The sequence below is a fragment of the Typopeltis vanoorti genome, chromosome 19, assembly GCF_054136105.1.
Source record: "Typopeltis vanoorti isolate ZY-2024b chromosome 19, IOZ_Tvanoo_1.0, whole genome shotgun sequence".
NCBI classification, from domain to species: Eukaryota; Metazoa; Arthropoda; class Arachnida; order Uropygi; family Thelyphonidae; genus Typopeltis; species Typopeltis vanoorti.
This window is the reverse complement of record NC_143567.1, coordinates 26,192,346-26,210,724: the sequence shown is the minus strand read 5'-3', so window position 1 is coordinate 26,210,724 and position 18,379 is coordinate 26,192,346. Positions and strand designations below refer to the sequence as shown.

General features: G+C 34.3%; 1 protein-coding gene across 2 annotated transcripts in view; it reads left to right on the top strand.

Annotated features, from left to right (window-relative positions):
* LOC150095928 (peroxisomal targeting signal 2 receptor-like) overlaps window positions 1-14,906 on the top strand; it is a 110,698-nt gene extending 95,792 nt beyond the window's left edge. For both annotated transcript variants that reach the window (XM_090409155.1, XM_090409154.1), the window contains exon 10: window positions 14,570-14,906. In XM_090409155.1, coding sequence (XP_090265281.1) covers window positions 14,570-14,632 — 63 coding nt within the window. In that variant the 3' untranslated portion in view covers window positions 14,633-14,906. The remainder of the gene's footprint in view (window positions 1-14,569) is intronic.
* Window positions 14,907-18,379: the final 3,473 nt, after the last annotated feature.

Sequence of the window (18,379 nt, the reverse complement as noted above, 5' to 3'; positions counted from 1 at the left end):
TTGAAAATTTGATAAATGAAACAAGCAGTGATGACAGCACAGTGATAAAAAACACTGACCAGGCATGCAGTCAGAAATACATATCCATACTTGAAGTAAAAAAAGCCATCAAAGGCTTGAAATGTGGAAAGGCAGCAGGAGTAGATGATATTCGACCAGAAATGCTATGGTGGTATAAAAGTCTTACAGTGGCTGCACTGCATAGTTCAGAACGCCTGGACAGAGGGACAAATTCCAGATGATTGGAGTAGAGCTCTCATAGTACCCATATATAAAAAGGGAAATAAAACTGAATGTGAGAATTATAGAGGTATATCCCTACCGAGCATTCCTGGTAAGATATATGCAAGTATACTTGAGAAATGGTTGAGAAGAATTGTGGAAGAAAAGCTTGGTGAAGAACAAGCTGGATTCAGGTCAAATAGAGGCTGTCAGGATCACATCTTCACTTTACGACAAATAGTGGAGAAATCATGGGAATATAATGAAGATCTGTATTTAAGTTTTGTTGATTTGGAAAAGGCATATGACAAGGAGCCAAGAGAGGAGCTATTCAATACACTACAGTTATATGGTGTCCATGGGGCATCATATCAAGCAATACTTAGTCTTTATTTGAGTTGTAAGTCAGCAGTTAGAATTGAAGGAAGTACAGGAAGATGGTTTAATGTTAAATCTGGTGTAAAACAAGGATGTACATTATCCCCTCTGTTATTCATTATCTATATGGATCACATTATGAAGGAAAGTGGTGTTAAACATGTTATCAAAATTGGAGATGTTAATGTCAGCTCTTTACTTTATGCGGATGATGTTATACTTCTAAATAAATCTGCTACAAGTCTGCAAGATTCTCTGACTAAATTGAATAACTAAATTGTAATAGATATGGTATGAAGGTCAGCAATAAAAAGACAAAGACAATGAAAATAGGCAGAATCATTGAAAATGTCAACTGTGTTGTGAACGGAGAACCTGTGGAACACGTAAAACATTTCAGCTACTTAGGCATGATTTTTAGTGAAGATGGTAAATTAAATATGGAAATAGACAACAGAATCAACAAAGCTGGTATAATAGGAAGTCAATTGAATAAATTCATATGGAATAAGGGAGAAATTAGTCGGAACACTAAATTAGCTGTATACAAGACAGTGTTCAAACCAGTTTTAACTTATGGATCTGAGAGCTGGGTCAGAAGTAAAACACTTGACCAAAGATTAGAGACCACAGATATGAGAGTCCTGAGAAAGATTATAGGCATAAACAGATGGCATCAATGGCAATATCATATTAAAAATGAGGATATTAGGAAAGAACTTGATATTGTCAGCATCCAGGAATGCATTACCAGAGCTAATCTCAGGTGGTATGGTCACTTAAACAGAATGGGCGAAGAAAGATTAGCAAAACAAGTGTTCTCTGCCAGGTTGGCAGCAAAACGACCCAGAGGAAGACCAAGATATAGATGGATTGAAACGGTACAAAGTGCCTTAGACGACAGAAATATAAGATCTGATAATGTTGGAGTCTTGACAGGTAACAGACCGATTTGGAGGAAAATTGTAGTTTGGAAGTTAGTAATGATGTAAATTTTTCATGCAGTACTATCATATCCTGAACACCCCTTGAGGGTACATGGCAGGAATTTGATGATGATGATGAAAAAATAGTGTTAAAAAATGACATCTAGTATGTACAGTATATAAAAAAATATTAGATAACGTCAAAGAAACTTCAAAAATTAGTAATATTGGTAAAATAAACACAAATTTTGTTTATTTTTGTTAATTTCAAAAAGAAAAAAAAAATCACAATTCCGGAAATGCAAAATTAGGATTTAATAGTGATTTTTTATTCCAAGTTGCCTTTCTGATAGAAAGCGCATCCTTTTTGTGAATTGGTTCAAAATCACTTTCTTCTGAGAAAATGCTTTTTATATCACCTTCATCTACATTTGTTGACAATTTACCTTTTATATCGGAAACCTTTCGAGGCATTGTTTCAGACACAGGTTGATTTATTGGAAATTTCTTATAAATTTTAATATGAGCATCGTATGAAAATATGTAATTTGAACACAATATGAAAATAACATAATAAAAAATAATAAATTAAATACACTAAATTTTATTTATGATTGACAAAAATAATAAACTTAGAATTAAAAAAGAAATTACATACTTAACAGATGACTTTATTTTTGTCAGCTGTGTTTCAAAACCATGTAAAAATAGGATTGGGTGTATAATATACTTTATAACCCAGTGGTAAAACTATCTATAAAATTCCACTGGATAAGGTATGTATGTATGTGTGTGTGAATTTTCAGGTAGTTAGTAGACCACTACTTTTTTTGAGGTTTAAGGGGCTTCAAAAAGTTCCATGTTTTTTCTCTAATCCTTGCTTCACTGACAGTGCTAAGTGTGTTTTTATATAGGTGGTTGATTGTCATCTATTTCATGATATATAGCCCCAAGGAGTGTTCAGGTTATTATAACAACACCATGATTAAATTTACATTATTATTATTTAATCTCCTATTGTCTGTGTGGTTAGCCTAGTGGCTATGCACTTCGCAACCATATGTCTGGGGAAGGAGTGTCCTAGGTTCGATTCCTGTCGACGATGTGAGGAGTTTAAGGATCTTCCTCAGCCATAGCCAAGTTAGCCGGTTGGGTGTGGACAGCAGTGTTTTTCATCTTGCAAGCAGGCAAACCAGCCCCATGAACACACACGGATTACAGTCTTCAATATTTCCCATAGGGGATGTAGTAGAGGAGTGGCGAACCAGCTGCATTAATACGCCAGTAATCCCTCATTAGGAGGGGACTCAACCCGTCCTAGGATGGACAAGAAGGATAGGAATCTCCTATTAACAATTTTCCTCCAAATCAGTCTATTACTTGTGAGCACTCCAATATTTCCATATCTAACATTTTGTGCTTCTAATGTACTTCTAACTAAAAATCAATCCACCTGGACCTTGGTGTCCTTTGGGTCTCTTTCTTGCCATCTTGGTATCAAACACCTGTTTTGCTAACCTTTCCTCGCCCATTCTATTTAAGTAGCCATACCACCTTAGATTAGTTGTGCAGACATATTCTTGAATGCTAATAATGTCAAGTTCCTTTCTTAATATCTTCATTTTTAATATGATTCTGTCATTGATGCCATTGGTTCACCTCCCTAATTTTTCTCAGATCCCTCATATTTACGGTGTCTTTGTGCTTTAATCAAGTACTTTATTTCTAACCCAACTCTCAGATCCATAATTTAAAACTAGTTTCAACACACTGTCTTGTATACTGGTGTTTTGGCTAATTTCTCTCTTGTTCCATATAAATTTATTCAGCTGGCTATCCACCATACCAGCTTTGCTTATTCTGTTGTCTATTTCCAGATTTAACCTGCCATCTTCACTAAAAACTGTGCCTAAATAGCTGAAATCTTTTAATTGTTCAATGGGATCTTCATTCAGAATGCAGCTGAAGTTTTCTATGCCCCTGTTTTTTCATAGTTTTGATCTTTTTATTGCTGATTTTCATGCCAAATTTGTTACAGCTGTTATTCAGTTTAGTTAGTGAATCCTGTAGATTTGCACTAGATGTGGTTAGGAGTACGTCATCTGCATAAAGCAAAGAGTTAAGTTTGACATCTTCAATTCCAATATCAGGCCTAATGCAACTTTCATAATGTGATCTATATGGCTGATGAATAAGAGTAGAGATAATGTGCATCCTTGTCCTACCCTGATTTTACATCAAACCATCTTCCTGTGTTTCTTTTAATTCTAACTGATGACTGACAACTTAAATATCGATTATGTTGCTCTGGATAATGTTCCATTCACTCCATATAATTGTAGTGTCTTGAAAACCTTTTCTCCGGGCACCTTGTTATATGCCTTTTACAGATCTACAAAACTTAAGTACAGATCCTTGTCATATTTCCATGATTTCTCAACTATTTTGACATCTTGAGATCTCGATAACCTCATTTTTGGCCTGAACCCAGCTTGTTTTTCTCCAATTTTCTCTTCCACAATCATTTTCAAACCTCTTTTCAAGTATGCTTGCATAAATCTAACCTGGAACACCTAATAGAGAAATTTCTATGTAATTCTCACATTCGGCTTTATTCTCTTTTTTATAGATGGGTACTATGAGAGCTCTACTCCAGTCATTCGGAATTCGACCTTCTAATCAAGTCCTCTGAACAGCGTAGCCACTGCAAAATTTTTATGCCTCCATATTTAAGCATTTCCTGTCGAATATCATGTACTCCAGCTGCTTTCCATGTTTCAAGTTATTGATGGCTTTATCTACTTTGGATATTCATGCACGCACACACACACAGATAGAGAGAGAGAGAGAGACAGATAGATTTTGTGGGCATGCACCAACAGTTAACATGTCATCGCTTGAACAACTGTGAATATGTTTAGTTCTACATGTAAGCACTGCTTCTTTGAAATTTTCCACATATAAGTTAGCACTGAGTGGAAGACCCATCACCAAAGCCAAACAGCTGATTGATTTGGTTTTTTCCATTAGAAAAGAAAGAATGAAAACAGTGCTAGAAAGTTTATAATGTCTAATTGGTGTAGTTTTCTTTGTGGTAGATATCTCTCTATAGTAGGACATATTTGAACAGATATCTGTCCAATCTGGTTTAGCCAGTATATCTGTTGGAGTTGTTTGTATCTGGGCTAGTTTTGGATAATTTTTTTTTATTTTTTAATTAAAAAAAAAAAGAAAAACGTGTGGATAAATATTTAATATGAGATAAATAGGGGAACTCATGCCATTGAAAATTGTTGGTAGGATACTAACTTAGTGACTCTCAGTTAGCATCCTTTCTCTACACTTGAGAGAAAGTCTTTCTCTATACTTGTGTAGAGAAAAAACTTCTTGGGATATTTTATGTATTTTTTAAACTCATTTGGCAATTTTCACATGTTATAAGATTGTAACATGTTACTCATAAGATTATTGTCTTTCTGTGTGTAAGCCAAGTCATGTTTAAAGTCCATAAACCGAAAGTCTCTTTGTGCCCCATCGTGGATGCCATAAATTGTCTTACCTATAAACTAGCTAAACACTTGGCATCCAAACTCAACAAACACATCAACAAGACATTATCATGCATAAAAAACTCCACAACTTTAAATCCACCATACAAAGTCTTCAAATTAGAGGAGAACAATTGCTCAATGAGCTTTGATGTGTTGTCCTATTTTAGAAATGTTCCAGTAGATGATACACTAGTTCTCCTGTCCAAAATTTATACCCTGCCATTGTGCCAGCCATTTTAGCTGGAACAATTCCACTTCCATCATGTCTTGACTCCTTTCCTTCTTCTAGTCTGTGCCCCATAGTTGAAGTTTCCCATAAGAATTGTTTGGCTTGCACTTATTTAGATGTAGATGGTATGCCGATGCATGCCATCTACATCTTCCAGCTCTTTAAACAAATTGAAAGTGTAGCAATGGGCTTCCCACTTTTATCTCCTTAGTAAATTACTGCCTTAGTAATTTATTCACATTTCATAACTGGATAGAGGAAACTAGTACATCCAATACTGGATATGAAGTGTGAATAAATTACTAAGGCAGTACCTACCCTTTACAATGCTGTGCTCCTCCTATGGAGTATTGTATCCGAATCCATTCACTGTTGGATTTTACCTTTAACCAACATTTCTAATACTTTAACAAACACTCCTGATATATTCATTAGTAGTTGCTACTTCTGTCTTAGAGCCACCTTTATGTAAAGGAACCATCTTACCCTCTTTCACTTCTTGGAACCAGGGGCACGCCAGTAGTGTCCAGCATCTGTGTGCAAAACTTTAGTTGGTGCCCCTATCCCCCCCCCCCCCACAATAAAAAAATCACTTAAAAAATGTTTTTTTAAAAGTATTTCCTCCTCTTTGGCACCTTTACTATCTTGGCGCTTGTGTGCATTGCACACATTGCACATATGGCCGGCGTGCCCCTGCTTGGAACCTTGCCAGAGCTGAGACTTATATTGAACAACTTCATCAGAGGCAGTGCCAGTTCTCTTACACATTCACTGACATGTCTTCAAGTCCCACTTGCTGTATTCACATTGATATTTTTCAATATGCTCATCTTCCTCAACTTTGGGGTACAATGAAGGAGCCTCCTCACAGATTGTGCATTATATAAAGGCAATCACTCAGAATTCACAATTGGGCATACCCTGGGCAACGTTGAAATTCAACGGCTAATCCTTCAGCTACCGAACAATCGTGAACTATAAATTGGCCTTCTTCAGGGCTAGTTTTTAAGACAACTTCAAGAAATATTGAAGGACTCTCATCTGAAAAGGAAGTTTTATTAGCAGACGTATGATACATGCAAATGTGATGTTTTAGTTATTCAGGAGACACATCAAGGAGTAAATAGCAGCAGACCAAAAATTCATGGTATGAAATTAGTAGCTGAGAGACCACACGAGCAATATGGTAGTGTTATATTTGCTAAACCAGACTTGGATATCAAATCTATACATGTGACATCCCATAATAATATAGAGATATTAACTATCGAGATCAAGTCTTGCACAATCACATCGGTACATAAACCACCTAATGAAAATTAGGTGGTTTATGTACCGTTTCAAACGTCTTCAAAGAACCTGCCAACTTTAACGTCCAGAAGGTCAAAATAATACTCTGAGACTTTAATTGTCAGAGTTTAACATGGAGCTACAAAATGACTGACAGGAATGGTGCTGAGCTGGAAAATTGGGCTGCGAGAGGACTGAAGTTAATCCACGACCCCAAGTTAAGACCATCATTCAATAGTGGAAGGTGGAGAAGAGGTTACAATCCAGACAACATCTTTATCAGTGAACAAGTAGCCGTGCAAATGACGAAAATAGTAGAAGAGCCGATACCAAGAACTCAGCACAGACCTGTTACTTGTAAAGTCAGAGCCATTATCAATCCAGAGATAGTACCTTTTGAGCGATGGTTTAATTTTAAAAAAGCAAGATGGGACGGATTTGTGAAGGAACTCGATCAGACAGTAAACACTCTTGAAGCGAATGCAAGTAACTATGAAGAGTTCATGAATACCATGAAAATAGTATCTCGGCAGCACATACCACGAGGGTGCAGAACTCAATACATCGCTGGGCTCGATGAAGATCTGACAGAACAACTAAAAGAATATAAAATCAGATACGAAGAGTATCCTTTCACTGTAGACACAATTGAGGCGAGCAAAAAACTGTTGGACAAACTCACGAATGGCAGAAAGAAGAGATGGATGAAGCTACTGCAGCGAAGTTTTCCAAACTGTGTGTTGGCTGCAGTGTGAAGGTGTGTCGCGAACATAAAGCGTTAAACAGAATAATCGCTGAACATTTCCACAGCGGAATCCATTTTGCAAAGTAGCGGTATGACTTTTAGTTAGCGCGTTAAAGAAGATATTTGGTCAACCTCTCAGAATCCTCTCCCTGAGTCTATACCAACTTGCATGCAACCATCACCATCAGTTTCGTTTTCATTGGGGTTTTCTATAGTTCATTCAAGTATGAGTGACAGTAAATGTAAACAGAAGCTAAATTGTGCAGAGGCGCACTAAGGAGTCACAAAAATACTTTACTTTAAATAGAATGTAATTGCAAGATGTTTTATGTTCTAGAATTTAAATTTCACTTTCAAAATTTATATACAAACTATCTTTTAATTATTTTTAACCTTTAAGAATATTTCATATCAATATATTTCAATAAATAATGGAGAATGAATGCAGCCGAATTCATCCCTCTGGTTTTATCATGTAGTAGTCACTCGGTTTTATTATCGTTCGACCAATAAAAATAAAGCACCCCACTTATTCATACAAATGTTTATTCTAACTGCAACGTGAATAAACGAAGAGCTGGTGCTTTTATTTTATGTTTAGTTACTGTTAAAGCTTTAAAATAAATTTGCACAGTTTTATTTATCAAATTGGTGTTGAATTACCCATAAAATGAATAAGTTTCTAATTAATAAAAGAAAAGCTGAAGGTGACGTTTGCGATAAACAAAATGTATCGACTAGAGAGGAAACTATGCAAGAATCAACTGTTGAATGGTCTATATTAATATGGAAGAAGTGTAAAGGAAAATTTTCCACACCTCGTTTATACAATAAAGATTATATGAAATTGGGGTTCACATTTTCTGGTAATGAAAACCATCCTTGTCCCCAGTGTTTAGTTTGTGGGGTGATACTTGCAAATGAAAGTATGGTACCAAACAAATTAAAGTGCCATTTTACCTCAAAACACAGTCATTTGTCAGAAAAGCCAATAGAATACTTTATTGAGTTTTCAAAATCTATAAAGAAGCAGTCTACATCGTTCACCAGAGAATGAAGAAATCAGAGAAAGCTCAAAAGGCAAGTTACTTGGTTGCTCAAATAATTGCCAAAAACAAGGAGCCACACACTATTGCCGAAACCACTATAAAGGAATCTTGCTGTGCTATTGTTCGAACAATGTTTGGGCCTGAATTTTAGATAGAAGTTAATAAAATCCCTTTGACAGATTACACGATTGGAAGACGTATTCAAGTGCTGACATTAAGCAGCAAATAAAAGATATTTTTCAAGACGATAATATGATTTTTACATTGCAGTTAGATGAATTAAGAGATGTCAGTGGGTTAACGCAATTACTCATTTTTATACGTTTCATTCATACTAACAGAATTATTGAGCAATTCTTGTGTTGTCTAGAACTTCCAATGAAAACTAGAGGCGAAGATATATTTAAAACAGTAGATTGCTTCATGAAGAAAAATAATTTGCTATGGTTAAATTGTGTAGGAATATGCACAGATGGTGCTCCTTCAATGGTTGGTTCAACAAAAGGTTTCACAGCTTCAGCAAAGAAATAGAATGAAAATATTTTAATTACTCATTGCATTTTACATTGCGAAGCACTAGTTACGCAAACCGCTGGTAATGAATTAAAAAAGGTTATAGACAAAGTTGTTCAAATGGTCAATTACATTAAAAGTAGACCTCTTAAATCAAGATTATTTGCTAAAATTTGTGAAGATATGGGGACAAAATTTAAAAAAACTTATACTACACTCAGAAGTTCGTTGGCTGTCAAGAGGTCGAGTGCTTTGTCATGTATATGAATTGAGGGAAATGATGCTTATATGTTTTGAGGAAAATCAATAAAATTAATTCTGTGATCTAATTCAAAACAAATTATGGTGCACAAAATTGGCATATTTGAACACTTGAATAAAATAAACACCAGTATGCAAGGAAAAGGAGAAAATATCTTAACAGCGGTGGATAAAATTTGTGCTATGAGAGACAAGATAGAAATTTGGAAAAGGAAAGTGAAAGAAGGAAATTTTGAAATGTTTTCCAAAACTGCAGACTGTGAACTAAAATGTGATATCAACTCGCTAATTGTTGACCATTTAACAATGCTTGGAGAGAAAAGAGAGAAAATTCATCACTACTTCCCAAATATTGAAATACAAGACTATGATTGGATCAGAAATCCATTTTTTTCAACTGCAATGATTAACTTGTCACTTATTGAAGAAGAAGAATTAGCTGAAATAAAAAATGATCGAAGTCTGTTAATGATGTATGAAGAGGGTGATTTAGACAACTTTTGGATTCGTGCCTCAAAAATGCATCCAAACATAGGTAAAAAAGCATTTAAAATTCTTTTGCAGTTTTCCACTACATACATGTGTGAAGTGTCCTTTCACCGATGGCAAACTTGAAGACATTGAAACATAGAAGCTTAAGAATGCTTGATGACGAAATGGGAGTGTCTTTATCTACCATTCCACCAAATATTGAAAAGCTGTGTTCATCCCATGAAGCTTATATATCTCATTAAAATTCTATTATTATATATTTCTTTCTTTTCTTTCTATTTCTTATAACAATGACATTAATGTTGGAAATAAATATATATATTTATATTTATATTTATTTTGTATATTTTATTATATATAAAAATACAGTATGATCGAAAAACCTTACAAGCAAGCTATGAAATCGGTTTTCCCTTATTAAATACATTGAAAAATTAAGAAGAGAGAATCATTTCAGCTCACTTGATGTGGTTTTTATTCTATCATACTGTATTATATATTTTTAATAAAAATGAAAGATTTTCATGAGATAGGTTGTGTTGTGAAACAAGTTTAACCTCTGGTTTGCTAATAGACTGTGTCGTGCCCTCAAGACAAGAGTATAGTCTAATTATATCATGCAACCTTTAAAAGAGTTATATGGTATTTGATTTTATCAAATATCAGAAGGAGTTGCTTGTTATAGTAATGATGGGATCAGTTTTAAAAGGAGTAAGTGATTAATCACCTACTATAAATAGTGAATTTTTATTAACCCGGTATTGGATGAACAGGAAGAGATTTTTAAATAAACCTTCTAATAGTTATACAAAATATAATTGCAAAAGCATATACTTAAACTACATCTGATCCTGCCATGTGACCCATGAGAGCCACATCAGACTGAATTACTGTGCTGCGAAATTATGTTTGTCTAAAAAGTGTGTCACCAACATGAAAAGTTTGGAAAGCACTGTACTACAGGATTTGGATGTGAAACAGAATAGCAGACGAGCATGGAAACTGGTGAATAGTTTAATCAACGATCCAACTAAAACTCCAGTTTATGTAACAAAGGTCACGCCAAACCAGATTGCTCACCAGCTAATATTGAATGGCAGGACAAACGAGAAGATACCAAAAACTAATCTTACGCGCATTAAAGAAGCTGAGACTAATTTATTAGCCTTGCCATTCTCCGAAGAAGAATTAAGAAAAGCTATATGTCACCTGAAAGAGAATAGAGCAGCTGGTCTGGACGACATTCGGACAGAACAGATAAAGCGTTTCGGTCCGGTAACCATCCAATGGCTGGTGAAATTGATGAATAAGTGCATAGAATCTTTACAGTTGCCCAAATTATGGAAGAAAGCAGGCAGCATGTCTAACTTGGTTGTGGATGCTGTTACCAGATTCATCATCAAATCCCTAGTCCATTCTATAACATGTCATTTCAGGTAATTATCCCACTTATTGTACTAATCTGTTCATGCATGGCATCTACATCTTCCTGTGGATCTCCCAGTCTATAGCAGCAACAACAATATATTTTGTACTATTGGCATTTATCTCACACCAATCAGCTTCAAATGAACCATCTCCCTCAGACCCCAAATCCTCTTTAACTTCTAATTTTGATGATTGTAGTACTTCAGTTACAACCCTCATAGCAGAAACTAAGGAAGATCTGGAACAGTTGATTCTATTGATTTGAGATGGAACGTAACAAAGCTGGGCTTAATTTAAACATTAGCAAAACAAAAGTGATGGCTTCTGGCAATTTAAATGAATTCATAATAGAGAGAGATAAAATAGAAATCATTGAAAGTTATGATTTACTGGAGTCCAGAATCAGAAATGATGGTAAATGCGAAGATGAAATTAAAAGAAGGATAGTCATAGGAGAGGAAAAAGCAATGTTAAACCTGACAAAAATTATGAAAAATAGCGGTGTGAATAGAAAAAATAGAATTGTCAAAGCAATGATATTTCCAGTAGTAATGTATTGATGCAAAAGCTGGATTATTCAAACGAATAATCCAGCTTTTGCATCAGTCCATACTCATAATTCAAATGAATCATTGAGTATGGATTACTCATAATTCATTTGAGTAATCCATACATAATTCAAATGAATCAATTCAAATTAATTGATTCATTTGAATTATGAGTATGGAGGAGACTACTAAGAATCCCATGGATTTCAAGAATGACACAATAAGAAGGTTTTAGAGAATATAAAGACAGAATGCTCCTTGGAGGTAATGATTGCTAAACAGAAGTTGATGTACTTTGGACATATTATGTGAGCTAATGAATCATTGGAAAAAAGCAGTTGTTGGGGAAGATCGAGGGAATGAGAAGAAGAGGAAGACCATGAAAGAGTTGGATGGACAACATAAAAGAACTTGCCATTTTGAACTTACAATTACTGAAAGAAAGGACAAGATGCTGAGTGGGATGGAGAGCTTTGTTCACAGGATCACCAAGAGTTGAAAACGACTGAATGACACAATTGATGTAAAAATACTTCAGCTATCATCTGCAATACCTCACCTTCTGTCCTATTCCCTTTATCCTCCCTGAAAATACAATATCCTTTACATTCTATCCCTGTAACTATATCATTTTCTGTTAATCAGGTCTTACTGATGCCCATAATTTTTTGCCAGGTCGAGCTGACTGATGCCTAGAACTCCTTTCTCTTATTTCTAATATCTCTGGCATTAATGCACATGCATTTCAAAAACTTGCATTTATCCTTGTGTAATTCATTACCAACTCATTCAAATCTGAAACTTGCTTTTACAAATTGTTTGTACAAATGTTAAACAAATATAACATTTTTATATTGTTATATGTAAAGAAAAAAAAAATCTTATTTTATGTCAGATTATTTCATGTTTGTCAGTAAAAGTAAACGTCTTTTGTTCATGTGTTATATGATTTGATTTTAGTTTTCTCTCCTCATTACTTTAAACCCATGAACTTGATTCTAACAGAACAAGAGTTCATTATAACAGACTACTAGAAAACATCTATTTATGTTCCCAAAATATTAGTGCAGTTCTAAAGGAAATTTACTATGTAATAATAAATCATTCCTTTCATTCTTACAAGTTTTCTCTGGTGTGAGTTGCCTGCATTATGTTACATAAGTCATTGCATGGCATTTGTTCAGCAACGATATAGCATTAATATATTGTTATCAGAATACAAAATGTAGTATTCTAAATAATTTTTAAGTATTTAAAATAAATGTGAGATATTAAAAATCTTATGAATTTGAAGGCACCAACAGGAAAATTATATTACTTAGTAATATGTAAATCTCACAAAAGCAGTCGTCAAGAGCCTAACCGGTCAGATAAATATATATTTATATTGTAGAGAACAATATATATTTATATTGTTCTCTACAATATAAGCGTTCCACAAACTGTCCTCTTTATCCAGTTTCTGTTTGGAACACTTAGAGAACAAAACCCTCAACACTTCCTTTAATCTGACTTTTATTTGCAGATGATTTTGCTATTTGGTATGTCACATCTAGTGTATTTAAACAGCCAGCATTCTAAATCTGCTTTGCTATAGAAAAAGAATCAAATAATTGTATTCCCTTCCCGGACACAATTAGCCATGTCTTTCAAATGGTTGAATCTCTTTTGTGTTTTTAGAAAACCAACATACGCTTTGGGAGATATTTACTAAACATATCATACTAAACATATAAAGAGACCCCTTGATCTTATTAAGTCGTACATCCTCCTCCTTACAACACATCATCACCCAACTAGCTATATGCAGTATCCTTAAAGCATTTACACATGTGACCAGGGCTGTTGTTCCAATGACACAGCTCTTACCAAAGAACTTAATTATCTATGCCATATACCAATGGCTATAATAATCCTATTAATTAGATAAATCTCGCATTTCTCTTTCCCTCAATACACAAGAACACCGCAAAATTATTCCCATCCTCTATAAACAGGTATATGTCTGGAAAGATGTACCCTACATATAAGGGATGATACAAAGTGCTAAATAAACAGATTACACCACTTCTTACCACAAATCTTATCAAACTCTGTTGTGAGAACAAACTTCATCTTTTGCTGCATGCAAAGTATATAAACTGTCTTGAGTCTGCAGTTTAGCCTACTGGAAAGTAATGTGTCCAACTTGTTAGGCACACTCATGAATATCATGTCATTAAATGAATAACAAGTATGGTGATACTGTGTATGAAGGGGTGTACTGAAAAGTTGTCATAATCACCATGAAGGAATTGAGGTAGAACCATGAAAAAGAACAAATTATTACAAATTGATGAAACATGGGGGTCAAATGGTTTTAAGACATGTTCTTTCTTGTGGTTATATCAGTTGCTTTAATATCATTTTTGTTCTATGTTATCAGAACTTTTCACCCCCCCCTCCTTCTACGTAGACTCGTAGAAGCTATTACAAAGCTGAGAGACTGTGTTTGGACTTTATATTAGAATGAAACGCTACCCAAATCTCAACAGTATAACTGTATTAATTTACCAGAAATTTGGAAAAAAGTCATACTAAAACCATTTTCAGTCCTAGAGGGTGCCATGATAAAATGTTATTCTTTTGTTCATTACACTTTTGAATTGATTCCATGTTATGTGATTGTCAATATCTTGTTCTGTGACATTTTTTTTTTTGCTCTGAAGAGCAAAAATAATAGTTTGAAATCCAGTAAAATATCAGTAACTTATTTAATTATGATATTTATTTTCTTGTTGTGGTATTATAAGTTAATCCTTTTAAAAGTTAATATGAAGGTATTAGAATTCTCATCACTTATTCAATTATATTCCATAGAATAAAAGTTATATTTAATTTTTCACATTTTATGAACTTTGTTTATATTTATTTTGTTATTATTATATATTTTTTTAGGTGGCAGATTGTGGCTGGGATGAATTAGTTAATATCTTTAAGATTACCAAGATACAACCTTGATAATAGCATAAGAGTTCTGTAACCAGATGTACAAATGGGAACAAATCATTAAAACTTTTCTGTACAGTTTTCTTTTAATCCGATTAAGGTTTACTAGATTTTGTAAATGTAATGATGGTACTGAATTATCTGTAAGGTTCCACTTAAGCTGTAAAAAAATCACCAAATTTGTTAGCAGTTACCTATCCTCATACACTGAAATATCAAAATAATGTACGCAAGAGTTAGCTTGAATTTATCATGCGGTAATAAAAATGATTTTTACTTGTTATAAGCTGAGTCTTTCTCTTATTTCTTTTTTTGTTTAACTTTATTTTTGGCCCTCCTTGGAGTCACATGACATTATAGGACATCCTTATCATTGACTCAGTTATTGTCATATCATATCTTGCTTTAAATTTATTCACCACCTTTTCTGGAAGTGCATCTTACTCATCTAAGACTTTATGATGAAGTACTCCCATCAACATAACATTAATCACTTCTTGTTTTCTTCTTACCAATTATTTTGAAAAATCCTCTCTGTATCAGTTATAATTTATTCTCACTAACTTATGAAGGAATCACATCATCTCTTTTTCCTTTCTGTTTGCCATCTTATGTAATTCCTATTCCTCAGTCTTATCATAAACCATATGATAGTCTAGACACCATCTTACTCATTTCCTTTTTTTGGAAAAAAAAAAAAAAAAAAGCTGGACCGAGTTGTCTTATCATCCACTTACTTATATCCTCTTGTCTCTGTTCTTCTCATCAGTGAAACAATCCTGTACATAAATACATGATAGTTATTACTTATGCTATGTTTCCAAAACTCTAACTCACTTTTTTTAAATTATGTCCTACCATTAAAACACACATCCATCCATCTCTTTAGTCTAGAGTGCATAATACATATTGGGAGGGGGGGGGTCCTTACCAAGGAAAGTGTTCCCTGATCAAATTATGGCAGGAAAGGATTAGTATAATTCTGATTAATTGGGCAGAGGACAAAGTAATTAGAATAAATATGTTAAATACTAGCTCCTTGAAGGTCCTTGTTGGAGATCTAAACAGCAGAGTAGGAAATGATTACATATAGAAATGTTTTAGGAAAATTTAGAGAAAAGCACAAAGCTAATAATAGCAGTAAATGCCTGTTCGATTTCTGTTCAGGACATGGATTAGTTATTGCTAACACCATGTTCCAACATAAAAATGTGTACAAATTCACATGGAGAGAAGATGCAAGAAATAAGAAAAGTCTTATTGACTGTGTTATAATTAATAATTCAGGGCACTAGAGTATGCAGAGAATTTGAAATAGGAAGTGATCATTATTTTGTTCTGAGCAGGATAAAATTGAATTTCATATTGAAGAGTGTGTAAGAAAGTTTTAAAATTAATCAAAGTGGAGCAACTTTCAGAGGTGAACTGTAGACTAGATACACAAACATCATGAAAGAAAAAACGAAAGAATTTGAAAACAAGAACCAAACCTTGAAAATTTAATGGATGGCAAACCTTGAAGACAACTGATCACTTCAGCCAAAGAGCATGTGGTGAGATTGTAAGGATAAAAAAATTGGAATTCCATGGTGGAGTCAGAAAGTTAATGAGGCAGTCAAGGAAAAGAAGAAAGTGTATGGAAAATTCTTGTCAAGTAAGTCAGCTTGTTATCTTAGAGAATACAGAGAAAAATGTAAGAAAGTGAAGCACTGTGTAAAAGTAGCTAAACAAAAGTCACGGGAAGGCTTGTGTAAAAAAATAGAAAATAAATATCAGGAATGTGGCAAAATATTTTCGAGGCGTTGAAAAAAAGCTTAGAAATGGAGAAAAGAAGTGCTGGAAAAGGAATTAGAGATGATAAAGGTGACATGAGACTGAAGATATTCTAGATGTTTGGAGTAGTTACTTTGAAAGACTGCTAAATGAAACAAACAGCATTAGCATGGCAGTAGAAAACTCCCAACAGGTATGCAGTTAGGAATACATATCCATACTTTATTATTATTATTATTATTTTCTTGACCTCCATGGAATCACAAGACTCATTGCAGGTGGTCAACACTAGTGAACACAGTCTATCATACCACTCCAAAATCATCCACACACGGCACATTCACCACACTTTGAAGCAATGCATTCCATGCTCCTACTGTTCTCCATGTAAAAAAATTACTTCTTATCCTTTTACTCACCATCTCCTTTTGCAACTTCCAGGGATGGCCTCTTGTCCTTTTTCTGCCATATGAAAAATCTCATCAGTATTAATATGATAATGACCCTTCAACAGCTTAAATGTCTTAATCACATCCCCCCCCCCTTTGCCTTCTAACCACCAAACTCTGCAGTCCACATGCCCTCAGCCTATCCTCATAATCAATGTTGTACAGTTCTGACATCATTTTTGCTATCTGTCTCTGCAAGGTTATTCTTCTCCAGGGTTACTTTATCCTCTGTGGATCACAAATTTTAAAATCTTACATTTAGTTGCATTAAATTGACATCCCCATGTCTTTGCTTATTCATGCTTATTCAAATCACTTCCAGCTTATTCAATTCCTCTTGAAGAGCCAAAACATCAGCACTATTACTAATAACCCTCTCAAGCTTTACATCATCTGCAAACAACTGAACTGAATGTTACAATGCTGACAATATCATTAACATAAAGATTGAACAGCAGTGATCTCAGGACTGAATCCTGTGTGAACTCCACTTGTAACCTTCCTAACACTGATACTGCTCTCACATATACAACTCTCTGATATCTATGAGAGAGAGCCAATCACTAATCTAATCCACTAATTTGATATCCAAACCTATATGATGCAACTTAGAAATCAACTTGTCATGTAGCACCTTGTCAAATGCCCTAGAAAAATAAAAAAATTACAGTGTATGCCTTACCTTCATCCACTACTCTTTTTACTCTATAGTAAAAGGTAACCAGATTACTAAAACAAGAGTGCCCTTTAACAAATCCATGCTGGCCTGCATAAATAATATTGCTCTAATTTTCCCAATTCTGTAGATGAGTTAATGGCCAAGTTAATGGCACAGTCATCAATGTAAGTAATGAAGAAGATGTATTCAGAATACATCCTCTTCATTCACTTCTAACATTTTGCCATTCATTATCCTTCTAGGAATAAAACATGTAATTCCATGATGGAACACTCTAATAAAGTGATTATTAAATAACTCAACTATGTCATCTGCTTTGGTCACCTGATTCCCATCTCCATCTTGCAAGATAATCCATCCACTATCATTTTTTCCTCCTACTCGCCACATAGCAAAAAACCTGTTGGGATTCTCCTTGGATTGCAGTGCCAGTCATCTCTCACATTCTAATTTTTCTCTTCTTACAATACTAGTCACTTTCCTAGCTGAGCCTTATATTTCTCATGCACCTTCTCTCCATTTCTCTCTTTATATGCCTTCCATTATCTCTTTTTCTTCTGCAATTCCCCTTTTATTCATTTTGTCATCCATTTAACTCTAAATTGCTTTATCTTCTTCACTTGAGATGTACAATCTGTCATTGCTGTCAACAATTTTTTCTTAAATATCTCATGCACTAACGGCACCTCTTTCTTTAAATTCTTTCATTTATTGCACTTCTGAAAGCTGATTTCTAAGTCTATGGTAGTCACCTGCCTTATTAAGTCTATGGTAGTCACCATCTCATTCACAATCAGATCTGCTATAACCAAATCCAACCCTTTCAATCGTCGCGTTCCCTCCACTACATGCTGCCTG